At 32.1% G+C, this 18,620-nt stretch overlaps 1 protein-coding gene across 3 annotated transcripts in view; it reads left to right on the plus strand.

The window, feature by feature from the left end:
• The window catches only part of AFG3L2 (AFG3 like matrix AAA peptidase subunit 2), a 53,796-nt gene that overhangs the window by 1,597 nt on the left and 33,579 nt on the right, over positions 1 to 18,620 (plus strand). For 2 of the 3 annotated variants that reach the window (XM_074274741.1, XM_074274732.1), the window contains 7 exons: positions 4,250 to 4,349; positions 8,386 to 8,463; positions 9,959 to 10,062; positions 10,261 to 10,413; positions 17,484 to 17,558; positions 17,802 to 17,926; positions 18,326 to 18,599. In XM_074274741.1, the coding sequence (XP_074130842.1) occupies positions 4,250 to 4,349; positions 8,386 to 8,463; positions 9,959 to 10,062; positions 10,261 to 10,413; positions 17,484 to 17,558; positions 17,802 to 17,926; positions 18,326 to 18,599 (909 nt within the window). The remainder of the gene's footprint in view (positions 1 to 4,249; positions 4,350 to 8,385; positions 8,464 to 9,958; positions 10,063 to 10,260; positions 10,414 to 17,483; positions 17,559 to 17,801; positions 17,927 to 18,325; positions 18,600 to 18,620) is intronic. The other variant, XM_074274751.1, reaches the window with a different exon arrangement.

Genomic DNA, 18,620 nt, shown 5'->3' on the forward strand with positions numbered 1-18,620 from the left:
AGATTTTTCATACATTTATATGAATATATATATTCATATAAATGTATGAAAAATCTCATCTTTTATATATATGTATGTATATATATATATATAAATGTAGTTAAAAATAAAGAGAAAATGCTTACTGAGGCTAATGTATGTCATGAGATAAGTCAGAAAAGAGTAAGGAAATGCTGTTACTACTTTTCATTTAGTTAACCAAAATAATGTAAAACTTTGTTCATCCTACTCTTCACTTAATCCTTTATCTAAATTCTACTTATATTCCCCATATTTCAACCCTTTTTTATATTTTTGGCCTCCATCTTATCCTGATGCAATTATTTGCTATTCTATTGAATATTGGAAATGGGTCTCATTTTAGAATCTGTAATGTCATTGAAATCTACTTAGTTTTCACAAAAATTCTTTTCCTTTTTTGTGCCATGAATTTGAAGCATGAAAAATTTCTGCAGGATTTTAGCTCCAAAACTTATTAGTCAAAAACTACCCTTTGTAAAATCAAGATCTTTCCTGTAAGGCCACGTTCTCCATATCTGTACTTTTCTGGTCCTATAAGTCTTCATCATAACGTCCAACTCATCATTATTAACTGGAGTACTAATTTTTTAGCCTGCTAATACTGAAATCCTTTTACTCTTAACCATTTTGATTCTTATTGAATATAACATCTAGTTTTTTGATTGATCAAAAAGTCACCAGTGAAACAAAATTAACATCAATAAATCACATACTTATAAGACAACTGTGTTTTTATGGTATCACCAAAGCTTTATGCAGATTCTTGGTAAATTGGTCTACCTTTCGACAAAACTACAAATGAGTAGTACTTCTATTTCATTTGATCATTATAAATGGTCCAGTTTTACTATGACCACAACATATTGTAATAATAGCATGAGCTTACCAAGAACATATTCTATACGTAGAACAATGATTAAAACCGTACAGAAGAGAAAGATGAACTTCAAAGATTCAAAGTCACCCACCTTGTACATTTTGAGCTTGAAATTGAACCCAGGCCTTGATTCCAATTGTAGTGCTCTTTCTGCAGCTTTATGTTAATGTTTGTATTTTATCAATTGAGATATTTTCCTTCCTCCCACCACAAGGTAACAACTAAGTAACTCCTGTAGAAGTCAAATGGAAGTTTGCAGAGACATAAGATTTTTATTTAGTTCATAATTTGCATTAAAAAAACTTAAAAAAATTTTCATGGTAGTGGTATTAGTGGCTGTAATTGCCTCTTAGAAATTCATAAATATTCATGTATAGAGAATACTTTAAATTTGGAATCTTAGTGAGAGGTAATATCAATCAAAGAGTAGCAGACATTTTAGTCCAGAAAAGATGAAAATTATTGATAATAAGTCACTTTAAAGTGATCTTTATAATAGATCAAAGTCACTTTAATCAATATTTTTTATATAATTGATTTTGAAAAACTAGATTCTCCAGGTTGGAGAAACTATATTCTGATTCATTGTGGAATTGTGACTTTAAAACCAAATTTTGTTGGACTCAGCCATAAAATTAAGAAGCAGAAGAATCAGTTCCAGGATGGAAGAATTTTGAGCTTTTTGGAAATTAAACTTTGTATCCATTTATTTGCCTTTTAGATAATTTTTTTTTAATATATTAAAGAAGAGATTACAAATTATTAAGGACACTAATGGAGCTGTAACTTGTAATGGGAGAAGTCTAATATAAAAATTCAGATTTATAAAAAACATTAAATTATAATACATTCTTCATTTTACAAAATGATTCACCTTCAGTTTCCTACTGAATTAAGATACTTAACACAATTTTTTGCTATTACTTGCCTTTGTATTAATAATCCAGTGAAATGCTTAAAACAGTGAGCTGCCTCTAGTACGTTTAAAATAGAATCCAATTTTCAAATTATATACCACTCAGTAATTTAGATTTTTTTTTATTATAGGAAGTACAATTAATGAGACATGCTATAACACTTTTTAAAAATTACCAGAATTATTGTCATGGTTACAATATATCTGTAGTAAATGTAGCTAGTATATCATTGTTACTGTTACTAAATTGTAACTATCTTGAATCTATCCTTGTGTCAATGTATTTTTTTTTTGTGAGGTTACTGTCTGTGTTTACATTTTAGATCTTGAAAATAAGTCATCACTTGGTGTCTTAGAATGTGCCTTTTTAGAGCAGTTAAATCATATTGTAGAGAAATTAATGTATTGTGAAAGACAGTTGATGTATAGTGGTAATAGAAAGATAAATAATAGTAATAAGTATATTTTGTGTGCATTTAAAACTTTTCTTCTAGAAGATAATTTATATTTATCTTCTAGTTCTATAAAATCTTATATTAGGTTACTGAAAAGTAAGCTTAGTTCCTCTCTATAAAAACAAAAATGTAATTGTAACATGATATGATTAAATTTATAATTTCTGAGAAAACTAAGACTGATGTAGAGTGAAATGAGCAGAACTAGGATAATTTATACAATAACAATATTATAAAGGCAAAAATTAAGATAAAAGAATTCTATTCAATGCAATAATAAGTGAGTCCAGTAGATTAAAGATGAAATATGATACATGCTTCTGCCAACAGGGTTTTGGTTTTAAATTGCAGAATGAGATACACAGTTTTGGACATAGTCAATAGAGGATTTTTTTCCCTCTATATCTTGCATGTTTGTTATGAGGGCTTTTTTTTTTTTTTTTTTTTTTTTTTTCCTTTTTGAGTTATTCAATTGGGAGGAACAGTAAGAGGGAAAGAAAAAATGCTTACAAAATAAACTAATAAAAATGATTTATGCTTATCCATTGCTGGTAGAATTATAAATTTCTAGGATCTTTTTAGAGAACAATTTGACAATATGCAATAAAAGAGTAAGGAAATATCCTTTGACAGTATATTGTTACATTAATGTATCACATTTAAAAAATTTAAGTTATTTCTATTTTTTTGCACTTAAAAAAAAGGCTTTTTAAGAAGTTTATTTTATCTGTTCAAAGATTTTCATATTAGCATTATATGTAACTGTAAAAAACCCACCACTACCAAACCCCCCTCCCTACAAATCCAAATTAAGAACAACCAAAGTATCTGACAATAGATAAATATTTAAATTGTGTTTAATGGAAGACTGTAATGCAATTAAAATGAATAAATATGAAGAATACAAAGAAATCTAGAAATCTTTATGGTATAAATAAAAATTTAAAAAAAGTAGAACCAAAAGAATGGAATACATACTTCTGATCATTTGAGAGGAAAAATGAATAAAACTTTAAAAAAGCTTAAAGCTTTTAAAAATTCATTTTAAGGGGCAGCTAGGTGGCACAGTGGATAGAGCACCAGCCCTGCATTCAGAAAGACCCGAGTTCAAATTTGGTCTCAGACACTTAACACTTCCTAGCTGTGTGATCCTGGGCAAGTTAGTTAACCCCAGCCTCAAAAGTCATTTTAAAAAGTAATTTAAAAGCATTAATAATAATAGCTAACATTTATATAACTCTTTAGAGTTTGCAAACACATCATCTCATTTGATCCTCTTGGCAATCCTGGTAGATAACTATTTTTATTACCTTTTTTACAGATAAGGAAATTGAGACTGAAGGAGACCAGGATCACAGTTAGTTTCTGAGGCAGTATTTGAATCCAAGTCTTACTGATTCCAAATTATTTATTAGGCTATTTAGCTGTCTCCAATACTACCTCACATTTGTATAATGTTTTGCATGTGCATTATGCTGTTTGATGCTCACAGTTTTACTTTAAGGCTAGATATTATCTCTATCTTATGAATAAGAAAATAGAGTGCCCTAGTTATGAAAGCCCTAGTTGAATGAGTGCTCCTTTCATTTTAAAACATTACACCTTATCTGTTCTGTTAATCATTCTTTTCTAGTCTTTATTTGCTATAGAAAGATAATAGATTTAGAACTGGAAGAGGCCTTAGAGATCATTAAATCCAGGCTCCTCATGTTAGAGAAGAGCATTGGGGTCCAGAAAGGTTTAAATGTTCCTGATGACTGAGCCAGTGAGCATCTTAGGTCAAGTTGAAACTTGGGTTTTCTTGCCTCCAACTCTTGCATGATAGTCACTCTACCCTATTGTATCTCATTCGATTAACTTGATGATAAAAGATTGGTGTCTTTATTTCTGTTTGTTTTCTCTATATTGATTGGCAATAATAGATAAAATGTATGTAATGTTGTTTTTGTGTGTTTATAATTATTATATTTCATATTTCAGCTCTATCGATATGCTGCTACTCAGACGACTCCCAGTAGAAATTCTCTTTTGACAGATGTGATTACTGTTTATCGAAGATTCTGTGCTAGACCTCCAAAAGGTAAGCTCTTATGTATTATCACCAAAGTGCCACACTACTGTCCTTGACTTCCTTATTTTTTTTAATAGAGCTTTTTCAGTAGGTCTTAATGAGCCCCCAGAAGGACAAATAATATCATTTTAGATATTCAGGATATCAGTTTCATAAAATATATGTCTTCTCTGTTTTATGTGAATTACTAGTATACTGAAAACTTAACTGGTCTACTTCAGATAACTTATAAGAGTAACACAACTAGTGTTAAGTGTCTGAGGTCACATTTGAATTCAGATCCTCCTGACTCAAGGGCCACTACTCTAACCACTGTACCATCTAGCTGCCTCAGTTTACAAACTTTTGAGATGTTTGATGTAACTATTATTATCATTCCTCTTTTACAAATGAAGAAATGTAGAGAGACCACAGGCAAACCAGTATCTGGACTTGAATGTTCTCAGGCTTTGCTTTATTTCCTATGCAGGGAAATGCTGCTCATTTCATGTTAGAAAAGTAGGGAGGGAAAGAGAGAGAAGAGAGAGAAAGAGAAAATAAAAGAAAGAAATAGAGAAATAAAGAAACAAAGAAAAAAGAAATTAAATTTGTTCAGCTTGGTTGAAGGGTAGAAGTAGATTCAATGGGTATAAGTTGCCAAGAAGCAAACTTAAACTTAATAAAAGGGGAAAAAAAATCTTCCTAAAAATAGAGCTATTCTAACATGAAATGGGCAGCATTTTACAAAAATTGCTAAAATCCATGAAACTATATTGAGCATTGCTCAGATCTGCAAGTTTTGTAATTTTGTTTTAAAAGGAGGTAAAATTAGTTTAGCATGGCCTATTCTTATTGATGCCATGTTGGTCTTTTAGGGTCACTGCTTTTTTTTATGGGTGATAATTTTCTTATTTAGTGTTTTCTAGATGCCTTTTATCATTGCATTTTATTTTTCTTCTTATTTTTTTCCTTATTGATCTGATTTTTCTTATGCAACATGATAATTGTATACGTGTGTATACATATATTGAATTTAACAATTTTTTTTAAACATGCTTAACATATTTAATTTATATTGGATTACTAGCCATCTAGGGGAGGAAGTAGGGGAAAGGAGGGAAAAATTTGGAACATTAAGCTTTGCAAGAGTCAGTGTTGAAAAATTATTCATGCATATGTTTCGAAAATAAAAAAAATTAATAAGGAAAAAAATCTACCCCTTATTGAGCTAATCTTTTAGATATTCTGTATCTTTCCTGCTTTTCATGGCTAAGCTTCTTGAGAAAATTCTCTACAGTTGATGCTATCTCTTCCTCTCCTCTCAGACCTCTAAATTCTATGCAGTCCAGCTGCCAACCTTATAATTTAATGGAAACTGTTCTCTCCAAAGTTGTCATAGATCTTTCATTGCCATACCTATAAGTCTTTTTTCATTCTGAATTCTTTTAAACCACATTTTTCCAAATATTGTTCTCTAGGTTTTTATAACTGTTCTCTCCTGGTTCTCATTCATTCTATATTATGACTCCTTATTTTCTTTTATTGGATCTTATTACAAATTGTGCCCACTTACTGTGCATGTCCTTCTAAGTCTCTGTTTTGGCCCATGCCTTTTCCTTCCATACTGTTTTACTTAATGATCTCATTTGCACTCGAGTTCAGTTATTAGCTCTAGGTATCTGGTTCTTAGATGTTTATCTAATCCTAATTGTATTCCCCATCTTCAATCTCACATCATCCATTGTCTTTTGGACATATTGAATTGGATGACCCATAGAATCTCAGTTTCAACAAGTACAAAATTTGTTGCACCCCACTGCCCCCAAATTTACATCTTTTCTAAATTTCCCAGTTATTGTTGAGGGTACTTTCAATTCTTTCCCCACTCCTGGCCATCCTTCACAAAGTTTCCAAAATGAATTTTCTAAAGCTCAGGTCTAATGATGTTATTTTGTTGATTAGTAAAGTCCAGTGGCTCTGTTTTTAACCTCCATAATCAAATGTAAAATCCTCAGTTTGGTCTCTAAAACCCTTTTATATACTTAGTTTTTAAGGTGATTAACTATTGGTTTTTTTTCTTTTTTCTTTTTTGGGACCATCTTTCAATGATCACTAAAGTGGCTTATTAGTCACATTTGCCAGGTTTTGGTTTTTTTTTTTTTTTTTTTTTTTGTTTGTTTGTTTGTTTGTTTTTAATTATATGGTTTTTCTGGCCCAAATACTTTGAATTCACCAAGGGTAGACATTTTTGTTGCATTATTTTCAGTCCAAAACTCATTCTTTTTGACAAATATGGGAATTGGCATTTCTGCTTTGTGTCTGCATTTACTTCTTCTGGTTTCTATATTCCTGATTTAAACACATTCTTCCTCTTATTTTAAACATGTTTTTAATAGTTTTTGTTTTTATATCATTTACATTTCCAACTATATCTCTATCCCAATTGAGCCCTTCTTTATAATAAAGAAAAAGAGGAAGGAAAAAATTCAGCAAAAGTGGCTAAAATTTCAGAAAAATTTGATATATGCACCATTCCATACCCATTGTTCTTCATCTGCAAAGAAATAGGGAGAGGTGACAGGCAGTCCGTTAACCAGCACTTTATTAAGCACTTACTGTGTTTCAGACAATGCCATGCACTGGGAATACAAAAAAAAAGATAGGAACAATCTCTGTCTTTAAGGAGTTTACATTCTAATGGAGAAGACAGCATGGGAATAACTAAATATATGCAAGATGTATACAGAGTAGAGAAGGAATTTGAGAAGAGAAGGCATTAGCAGCTGAGGGGTCTACTCTCTTGTAAAAGGTAAGATTTGAGCTGAATGCTAGAACAAGGCACACACTGAAAGATGGAAATGAAGGGGTAGAGCCTTCTAGACTTAGAAAATAATCAGTGTAAAATCAAAGAGGTGGGAAGTGGAGGGTTCTGTTTGAAGAACTTCAAGTAGGCCTGCATTGGTAGATTAGAGGAGAATATAAGAAGAAGTCTGGAAGGACTGGAAGTGACTAGGTTATGAAGAACTTTAAATGTCAAAAGAAGCATTTATATTTGATCCAAAAGTCTATAATGAACTATTGGAACTCTTAGAGCAGCAGGTAAGTCACTCAATCAGATCTTATTAGTAAAATCAATGGAAACTGAGGGATGGTTGGATTTAAGGCAGTGATAAATTTAAACCAGAATTCTTCTTTGGGATTGTGGTAAGTTATTATAATTTTGTAGCATTAAGGTTTAATTGACTGTTGTTCATTCTATTTTCACTATTGTAATCACTGTGGGACTTATCTTCTTAATATATAATGATTTTTCCTCTCATCACCTTTTTATCATATTTCTTTTGGATGTCTACCCTTCCAGAACTATAGTCCCATTTTTAGTCTTATTTTACCAAGTTTCAATGATATTTCTAAGATAAAATTTGCCTCTTTGCATGATTACTTGTATTTTTTTCTTATTGTTAGCCATATGTTATATATTTGTACTGATTCATCTTCGATCTTAGAAACCATTTTATCAGCTTCTTTATTGTGCTTTTTCTATGAATTTCTATCTTGGCTGTTTTTTTTAAAATTTCATCCAACGTTGTAGTTAATTTCTTGTCCATACATACAGTGCACTGTCTTATCCTGTTTTTGAATTTCAGTTTATGCCAATATTGCTAAATGAAACTCTTTTAAAAATTATTTTAAGCTTTTTTTTTTTTTTTTTTTTCCCCCAGAAACCTCAGTTTATCATATCTTTAGCTCAGATTTTACTTCAGACATTCATTAGCTGTGGAACTGGCCATGTTACTTGATCTCTTTTGTCTCACTTTTCTCATTTTAGAAATAGGTTTTAGTAATAGCATGTTCCTCTTAAAGTTCTTGTGAGGATTCAGTAAAAATTATATATGTAAAGTTCTTGGCAAATTTTAAAGCACAACGTAAATGCTAGCTATTTTTATTATAAATTTGATACATTTTTATAGGTTGAAGGAAGGACTACTTGTATCTTATTCTGATTAAATTTCATGATAGTAGATTTTTAAAAATTCAGCTTGAGTTTTCCTTATTTTTATAACAGGATTTGAAAAATACTTTCCTAATGCAAAGAACAAAAAGAAAGCTAATGAATCTAAAGAGCCTGTGCAAGAAACAAAAGGTAACTTTTTAATGATTAATATTAAAATATTTACCTAATTTACTAAAGTTTTGGAGGCTATAGCAAACTTGGGAGGACACGAACCACATAGCATCAGATTGGCAGGCATGGGGATGGGAGGGGTGTTGCATCATTGGAGGAAACTTCTGAATTGATGAGAATACAGATCCATTTGAAAATTTTAGAATTGTAAAGTCCCTCTTCAGTGAAGGACTGCTGTCCTTGAAGGCAGGGTTTGGCAGGTTCTGTAAACTTTAACAAGCTTTGTCCTCAGGCCCAACAATGGAGTTTGTCTGTTATTCAAAGACTAGCCTTGATAATTTTGGAAAGGCTCATTAATTTTGCTTGGCTGATTGGTGATTAATTTTTCAGTCCCAAAGGCCATCTATCTCGTTATAGATAAGTTTATATCTCAGTTGCTGGAAGGAGTATCCATGCTGATTAAGTTCTTAAAATAGTAAAATTATTTTACTATGGCCCATGAGTTTAAAGTTTAATTCCTTTGTTTCATAGATCATAAAAATTATTGTCGCTTTTTAAGTTGTAGGTTAAAATAATACAGGGTAAAACTGAAAGCTACTATTTTACTTCTGAATAATTGGTTTTAGTACTAAGTACTAATGACCAATTTCTTTAAAAAGATAACAGTGACCAATTTGTAATACTTGCATGTGAGGTTATTGACTAACTTTGTGAAAAAGAAAGGAGTATTTTGTCTAATTAGATCTGGAAACTAAAGCAAATTTAAAATTTTTCTTTTGTTTTTGCATCTTTGTGCTTTTCTAGATCAGTATTGGACATATCTGCCAAATTAAAAATGACTTGCCCATGTTGCTTCTCTCTCTGTTTTGTTTGGAAGTAGCATTATTGATAACAAATAATAACTGACTTAAACTCTCAGATTAATTAGTCTAATGAAATCCGACAAATTTTTACTGGATTTAACATGAAGGGCATGGTTCCCTTATTGTGTATCTGAGCACTTATTAGAGAGCATGTTATTTCACTTTATTGTGTGAAAAAGTGGATGAAAAGTAAAAGAGAAAAAGGATTAATAAAAGATAGAAAACTCATTGGAAAGAAAAGGAATTCCTTGAGTATTTTGAAGGAGTAGGGGATTATGTAAAATACTCACATCCAGCTTTTGGTCCTGAGAACTAATTTTAAGACTTTGACCATTTGACAAAATAATTTTTCCTTAGGATATTCATTCATTCATTCATTCATTTATTTATTTTGCTGAGGCATTTGGGCTGAAGTGCTTGCCCAGGGTCACACAGCTAGGAAGTGTTAATTAAGTGTCTGAGGTCAGATTTGAACTCAGGTCCTCCTGACTTCAGAGCTGGTGTTCTATTCATTGTGCCACCTAGCTGCCCCCTCCTCAAGATATATAATAGTCACTTTTGAGAGCTATCATGAAGTATTTTACAAATGAAATATAATATTATTAAAAATATATTGTATATAGAGTCTAACATGCCTCTTTTTTCCTAAGCAGAAGCAAAGCCATCTAGTACACAGCGTCCTTCTGGAGGAGGAGGAGGTGGAAAACGAGGTGGCAAGAGAGATGACTCTCATTGGTTGTCCAGGTTTCAGAAGGTTTGATTTCATACTTTGTCTTCAATTTTGAGTTCCCTTTTCTTATGTTATAAAAGTAGCCACAGAAAATATTTTAAAGCATTCACAATATTTGGAGGAAATTGTTCATTGCATATTTTGCTTTACCTTATATTCATTGTTCCATAGGAAGTTTAGTTTTGGGGAGTTTCATTTTTCCCTTTTTTGTATGTGTTTTAGGGAGACATTCCATGGGATGACAAGGAGTTCAGAATGTACTTTGTTTGGAGTCTTCTTTCTTGGGCAGTTATCATGTTTTACTTTTTCTTCAAGAATTCTGGGAGAGAAATCACTTGGAAGGACTTTGTTAATAATTATCTTTCCAAAGGAGTGGTAAGTAAGATCTAGTATAAGAATGGATAGGGTGATAAAAATGTCTGATAAGAGGATAAAGTAGTCTGATTTGAATAACAAAAATGTGACTAATACAACAATCAGTAAGATAGCTTTTCTAGAGGAAATTAAACTCTGTAATAATTGAATTATGCTGATAATGCTGTAGTTGAGTTTTGGATCCCTGAGTTTTAGAAAAACTGAGGTATGATAATTCAGAAATAGAACACAGTGATTTGTTCTACCTAAAAAATAAATGTACTTACCATATTATTTCTTTAATTCATAGGTATCTTTAATTCATTTAAAATGATTCAGCTTAGAAAAATTCAGTTTAAGCATACTTTTCCAGAAACATAAGGATTTTACAAAAATTGAATACATTGTATCTCTATAGAAAATCTCTGCAGATTTATGTAAAAACTTAATATGTGCTACCTCACTGCTTGTCTTCGTCTGTATGTCACATTCTACTACTGTTTTCCTTTTTGGCTTCATTGTTCATATTGATGATACTTCAAAACTATGATCCTTTTAATTCCTCAACCTTCTCAATTTTAGTTACTTCTTCCTCTCAACTTCTGTGAAGGTGGGTTGCACTTTCATCTCCAAGCCATTTGATTTACAGAAACTCAAGGGTTGGAAATAAATCAAATGGCTAGCTAATCTAACTCAGCTTAACCAGCAATATTTCTGCAACTTCTTTGACTAGTGGTCTTATGTCTTCTTCTGTAACATTTTTCAGAAAAAAAAAATAGCTATACACAAAAGCAGCCCATTCTACTTTTGAACAGGTCTAATTGTTTATTCTTTTCTTCCATCATTCATCTGCCTTAGATAGACAATTAGCAGATTCCTCTAAGTCTTGATACAAACAGATGCTTTCTACAACTCTTTTTTTTTTGTGTGTGTGTGTGTGTGTGTTTTTAAGCAAAAATACAGTTGTCAGGTAAGCAGCAAGATTTCTCCCACAAATACCAGTTGCCTCTTCTGTCATTTCTGTATTCTGAAATTGCTTATCATTCTTATCATGACCTCCTTGACCTTTTTCTATTTTCCCACTCCATCTCTCCCTCATTTTATTTCTATACCTAATCCTGACTTCATGGTTAAATCTACGAATCCATTTGAATAGCACTTAACTTTTACCTTATAATTCATAATTTTTTTATCTTCAACTTCATTAATTCTCATTCCTTTCATAGATCCATCTTATAAATTTTTTTCTTTTTTTTTGAGTCTTTGAACTGATACCTCTGAAAATAGAATCAAATTCAGTCATTAAATTATAGTACATAACTTTTACTTGACTTTTATCTAGTACTTAGTATTCATTCTACACTTACTGACTTCTTCAGAGAGTTGTGTATTCTCAGCTTCTTCCACACCTTCTGAATTTTCCACTTAAATTTGAATTTGTCTCTGCTGCTCACATGAAGCTGTTCTTTTTAAATATTTTTAAAAATTAATTTTTTAAAATTTAAATACAAAATAGAAAAGAGAAAAAGTAAAAGACATTGTCATATGCACAGCAAAACATGAAAGGATTCAAAATAAGAAGCAATGACTTTCCATTTCAAGAAAGTATTTATAATAAATGTCAGAACTATCCAATTTTTCTTTGCTTTCTTTGAAGATTTCTTTTGTTATGTGTACTTTTTACTTTTTTTTTTTTGCCCTTCCCTTCCCTTCCTTAAGCAGAATACAGTTAAACATTAACACATACACACACATATCATACATATCTTCATATGCTTAAAGATCTATAATCATACACGTGTGTGTGTGTGTGTGTGTGTGAATGTGTGTGTGTATAAAAAGTTGTACTGTGCATCTTTGTCCTCTTTTTTTATGGTGGTGAATAACATCATTCTTCTTAGGTCTAAGTCTTTCCATTTTTTTTTAAATCTATGAATTTATAATTAACTTATACCACAGCATTATTCCAATTTTATACTATTTAGTTGTTTTAAATATCTAAAACGTTATTGATTAATAAGACTGACATAGTGAAGTTCCCTAATTTTTTTCTCTTTTGATTGAATCTATTTTAACTTTAACTTTGTCCCTCTGGGATCAAAACTGCATTTTTTTTCTGATAAATTCTATTCATTTGAAATAAGGATATGAAAATATCCTTTCCTTATCCTTCTCCATCCTTTCTTCCTACTCTTTTTCTCCCTCTTTTATCTTATTCCTATCTTCACACCCCTTCTATACACTCTCTTCTCATTCTTTCCTCCTCTTTTTTCTTAATAAATTTAGAAGGCTTTTATATTCTTCTAGTTATATATGCATTGTTCTCTCTTTAACTGATTCCCAATATAAGATTTGAGAACTACCAGTCCTCCTTCCCCATCTAATTCTCTGTGTCACTTCTTGCTCTTGTACTTCATTCATGTAACTTAGTTACTTTTTTTAACTTTTCATTCATGGTTTTGCTTTTTTAGAATCATATCATACTCAGCTTTTACTCCATTTATATTTTTGTACTATTTCTTGGTTTTCTTATAGCATTTTTGGCTTTTTTCTTACCCAATTTTTCAAGGAATCTTTTTTTTTTTCTTAAAATCCTGGATCTCTCCTCACAGGCTAATGGTACATTTTCAAAGTCAGATTCTTTTTTGAACAGCAAAAATAACTGTTTGGGACATGTATACTAATGTTGTATTTAAGTTATACTTTAACATATTTAACATGTATTGTTCAACCTGCCATCTAGGGGAGGGGGTGGGGAGAAGGAGGGGAAAAATTGGAACAAAAGATTTGGCAATTGTCAATGCTGTAAAATTACTCATGCTTATAACTTGTAAATAAAAAGCTATAATAAATTTAAAAAAACCAAAACATTCTGGATCTTCTCACAACATAGTATTTTCACCCTTGTTTTTGTTTGCTTGCTTGCTTGTTTTTTTTCTTTCTCATTTTTCCCCATTTTTCTTGTGCAGCATGATAAGTATGGAAATATGTTTAGAAGAATTTTACATGTTTGACCTATGTTGGATTACTTGCTGTCTAAGTGGGGGGGAGGGAGGAAGAGAGAAGAATTTGGAACACAAGGTTTTGCAAAGGTGAAGATTAAAAACTTTGGATTTATTTTGAAAAATAAAAAACTGATGATTAAAAAAATCTTTTCTAGTTGATTAACTTTATATAATATTGTTTTTCTTGAATTGTTTTTTGTTTTGTTTTGTTTAGTTTTTCCTCAATTTCTCTCATTTGATTTTTAGTCTTTTTAAAGTTTTCTATGAATTCTTTTTTGGGCAGGTGACCATTTGATGTTACTCTTTGGGGTAAGACCTGCCCCCACTACTATGCTTATTGGGGCCTATGCTGGTTTTCTATGTGGAGTTTTCAGCAGCTCAGGTGGGGCCTGGCATTTTCTTATCAGCAGAAATTCCCCTCAGTCCTTCCCAGCCACTCAAGAGTCAGGACTCCTTATATTGTCTGGGAAGTGAAAATTTCTTTCACTGTGATTAAGACTACCTCCCAATCCAGCTAGCCCCAAGGTGGGCTGCTTGCTGTTTCAACTGAACTAGCCTTGAGGCATTAACACTTTACTGGAGCCAAGCCCTTGGTTCTACTGTCTTTCGTCAGATCTTTTCTGATTGTCTTTGGAGGACTACTCTTCTGCTCCAACATTATATGTTTTTAACCTGCTATGTTCACTCCTGGTGCCATTTTGTCTTATTTATGGAAGAAATCTGGAGACTTGGAATTTTCTGGCCTACTATGCCATCTTCCCTAGAATCCTCTTAGAAGCTACTCTTTCAAAAAGTTTATCATTGATCTAAGTGCTCAGTACATTGACATTTGAATAGAATTTTCAAACCTTAACTTTGACCCTTTTTGCAGTTTTTTAATACTATTGATTCATAATATATGCTTTCTCTCTCTTGACTTTAGAGCTGTCCCAACTTATCTCTTTCTCCTATCTGGACTTCCACACTGGAAGGGGCCGTAATCCCATCTTAGCTCCCAGGAACATGGGAGTAGGCTATGATTTAAATTTCAGACCTCTGGTAAAGATCTTGACCAAAAGGAGCTCTGTTTTTTGTCTCTAGTTGAATGGAGTCAGTAGGATATAGCTGGGGCAGTGAAGAAAAACTGTTTCTGCCACTTGGAGAATATGTAAGGGCAAGGGTTTGCCCCCCTTCCTCTGCTAAGCCTTGACTGTTTTGAAATGAAAGGAAGTTCCTGGTACCTCAATGATATTCTCACATAATAATTATTGAAGGATCTTAGAAGTGTTGCAAGTAGGGGGACCAAGGGGAACTTTGGAAGGATTAGAAACTGGATTGTGAAGTTAGACTTTCTAGGCTCTCTCTGGGTCTGTCTAGAAGGCCTGTGATGTTTCTGGTCCTGATGAGCTCAAGCAAGTTTAGGGTGACATAGAGGCTGGAGGCGGGGGGGGGGGTAGTATATAAAGTCTGCCTCTAAACTGAAGCTAGAGCTGCTGTACCAGTGAACCCTAAAAATAACTGTTTTTAATAGTCTTAACATTTAAATGTCTCTTGATGGTTCTTTTTACTTAACCTGTTTATATATTTCTCACTTCCCTTATTAGTCAAGGATGGTTTTGTTTGTCATTTCATGATAGCTGATAAGATTTCTTTACTCATTTACTGCTTATTCAACAGATGAAATTTATTATAAGGTCCTGAACAAGGGTGATGACTTTGTGAGTGGGGAAGGGATAATATGTTAAGGATATTATGGTCAGAATAAAGAAAAAGAGTTGGCAATTGATTTTTCTGGGATAAATGAATAAAGAGCCAAGAATCATTGTAAGGTTGTAAACTAAAAAGATTGTGGTGCTTTTGGCAGAAATAGAGAAAGTTTAGAAAATGAGTAGGTTTGTTGTGAAAAGGAAACAAATTCTGTTTTGAACAGATTGAGTTTGAGATACATATGAAGGCACGAAGATTGAAATGGTCTAGTAAGAAATTGATGATGCCAACAATTGGTGAATATGTTTTGTTGATGATGCCAACAATTGGTGAATATGTTTTGTAGCTAATAAAGTATTATCTCCACAAAAACAAAGGGATTGTGCCTTATCTAAACATTGTATTTTCCCCGTTGACTGGCACTGTTTAATGAGTGTTGAATTTACTGTTTAATAAGCGTGTCACAAGCTAGACTAACTTTAGAAGCAATCAGAGTAGATCTGAGTGTTCTTAAGAATGTCTTAACAAATCTTTTGATATCTGGAATTGTACCATTAGAAAGTAACATTTGCTATTTTCTTGTTAAAATACAGATATTCTAAGGAGAGTAGAGTAAGTTATATCAGTCAGTGACACCTTAATAAGAACTGATTTGTCAGATACGTTGTAAATTTACTATGATAGATCTATAATTTCATAGAAATGTGTGTTCTTACTACACTCTTCCAATGAGCTTTTTCACTCTGTGTGATTCTTATCCTTGTCTTCCTCTAGATCTTCATAGAGAAGCCACCTGAGGCCTTGGAAGTGTTTTCCTCTGTATTTTATACTATTTAGGGTTACCAGTGCAATCCATTTTATCATCTGTTATTCTCACTATATGATTGGCCTGCTTTTTGCTGTCATGTATTCTTTTATGCCCTTAATGTTATTGTATAAGCTTAGGCAGTGAATTAAATACTTTATGTAGACCTTTTTAAAATTGATAAGTTGGATATAATTTTGCATATATATTGTCACAGAATGGCATTATAAAGAATAACAGTTGTTTTTGAAGCACAACAAACAAGTTTAAGAAGTAGAAATGGGTACCTCTTTGGATGACTAAAGCAAAAATATATCTTGCTGAAGAAAAATGTGATTATGTACTCCTGCTGACCCACTGAATTCCCTTTTTTTCTTTGGAGCAGCCTCAAGAGATATTAAAGCTCATCCTTTACATATAGTTACTTTTGCCTGTTAGTCTGTGATGATAGATTCTTCCAGAATATTCTGTCCTGGTTCCCTTCATTTGTTTGGAGTCTGTTCATTACTACTAAAAATCTTGTAGGGGATGACAGCAGCAATTTCTTTTCTTTTCTTTTCTTTTTTTTTTTTGGAGGCTGGGGCTAAGTGACTTGCCCAGGGTCACACAGCTAGGAAGTGTTAAGTGTCTAAGACCAGATTTGAACTCAGGTCCTCCTGAATTCAAGGCTGTGGTGCTCTATCCACTACGCCACCCAGCTGCCCCCGCGATTTCTTTTCTTAAATAAACTACTCTGGTGAACTCTTCGTGGATCCTGTTAAAGGCAGTTAGGTAGCACAATGGGCCTAGAGTCAGAAAGACCTGAATTCAAATTTAGCCTCAGACACTTAAAAGGTTTATAACCCTAAGAAAGTCACTTTTCCTCTATCTGCCTTAGTTTACTCAGCAATACAGTGGGAATAAAAATAATACCTGTTAAGAATTGTGAGCATCAAATAAGATAATATTGTAAAGCAATTAACCTCCAGTACCTGGCACATAGTGGGGGCTTAATAATTAATAAATGCTTGTTCCCTTCTTCCTCCTCTTCTACCCCTCATCATAAATAGGATACCTGACATTTATAGAATAATTTAAATTTACCTTAAAAAGGTGCTTTAGAAACCTCTGTTTGAGGCTCTCAAAGGCCATTTAAGGTATAGGTAGTTTCTATATAACTTACTCCCATTTTACAAATGGAGTAACTAAAGATAATAGAAGGCTACTTTACTTATCTGTGATCACACAGCTAGTGTCAAAAGTGGGATTTAAACCCAAGTATTCCTTATTAAAAGTTCAATATCGTATCTACCCTGTTTCTTTTAAGGAAGTTATATGTATTTCTAAAGATGTTTTGTGGGGTTCTATTCTTGTCATACTTCTGCTATTTAAAGATCTAGACTCATTGACCTTAACAATGACTATTGCTGTGGACATAATTAAGATCATCCCAAGATATGTTCTTGATTCACTTATTATTGCCAAGGTAATTGTTGATTAAAAGCAAAGGTAGAAGTTTGGAATACATTCTAGCTTAAAATGAATTTAAAACAATACTTACACTTTCTAAATTAATATTTAAATATGTAACATTCTTATTTTGTTTTTTAATATAGGTGGACAGGCTAGAAGTAGTGAACAAGCGTTTTGTTCGAGTGACTTTTACACCAGGAAAAACTCCTGTTGATGGGGTAAATTAGTTTTTTAATTGATATAGTGAATTAACCATTCTGTAATAGTTTTTACTTTAATAACTAAAGAAGCTCTGATTTTGTTTTGTTGATGTTATTTCTCCTCACTTGATTTGAAAATTTCTTATATTTATATAAACATGAATTATTATTGAACTACTACCCTTAGTTTTTTATACTTACCTAAACTTTTTTATTTCTTCACCTGACACAGTCATGATCTTTTGTTTTCCTTTTCTATAGCAATATGTCTGGTTTAACATTGGTAGTGTGGATACCTTTGAGCGCAATCTGGAAACTTTACAACAAGAATTAGGCATAGAAGGGGAGAATCGGTTACCTGTAGTTTACATTACTGAAAGTGATGGGTAAGAATCATTAATGGAACTTTTAAACTACTAATATTTATTATTTCACTAGATGGCAGTATTGATAAAATAAATTCTCAAAAATGTTCCAACGTTTGCTTGTTGGCATATTAAACATTTACTTAAATTTTCCCATCTCTTAGTATTTTTTAATCAGCTATTTAATTTTTTTTTTCATTTTGCTGCTTAAAAGCTGTTTTTTTCATTTGTGATAAGAGTACATGATTTCAGTTAGAAATAGAAATTTCTTTTTTGCCCTCAAATACTAGCATTCTTCATTTTCCATGTTAAATATGTACGTTGAATTCTAACTAGAAATACATAAATTAAAGAAAATCTTATCAAGCACTAAAAAAAATTGATCATAAAAGAAACTAATGTTGTTTTGTTTTCCTTTAGCTCATTTCTGCTGAGCATGTTTCCAACAGTCCTCATAATTGGATTTTTACTATATACTTTAAGAAGAGGGCCTGCTGGTATGGGTCGGACAGGCCGGGGTATGGGAGGTCTCTTCAGTGTAGGAGAAACCACTGCCAAGGTCTTAAAGGATGAAATGGATGTAAAGTTCAAAGATGTGGCTGGCTGTGAGGAGGCCAAATTAGAGATAATGGAATTTGTGAATTTTTTGAAAAATCCAAAGCAATATCAAGACTTAGGAGCAAAAATTCCAAAGGTAAAGTTAACTTAGAAAAAT

Source organism: Sminthopsis crassicaudata, chromosome 1 (genome assembly GCF_048593235.1).
Source record: "Sminthopsis crassicaudata isolate SCR6 chromosome 1, ASM4859323v1, whole genome shotgun sequence".
NCBI classification, from domain to species: Eukaryota; Metazoa; Chordata; class Mammalia; order Dasyuromorphia; family Dasyuridae; genus Sminthopsis; species Sminthopsis crassicaudata.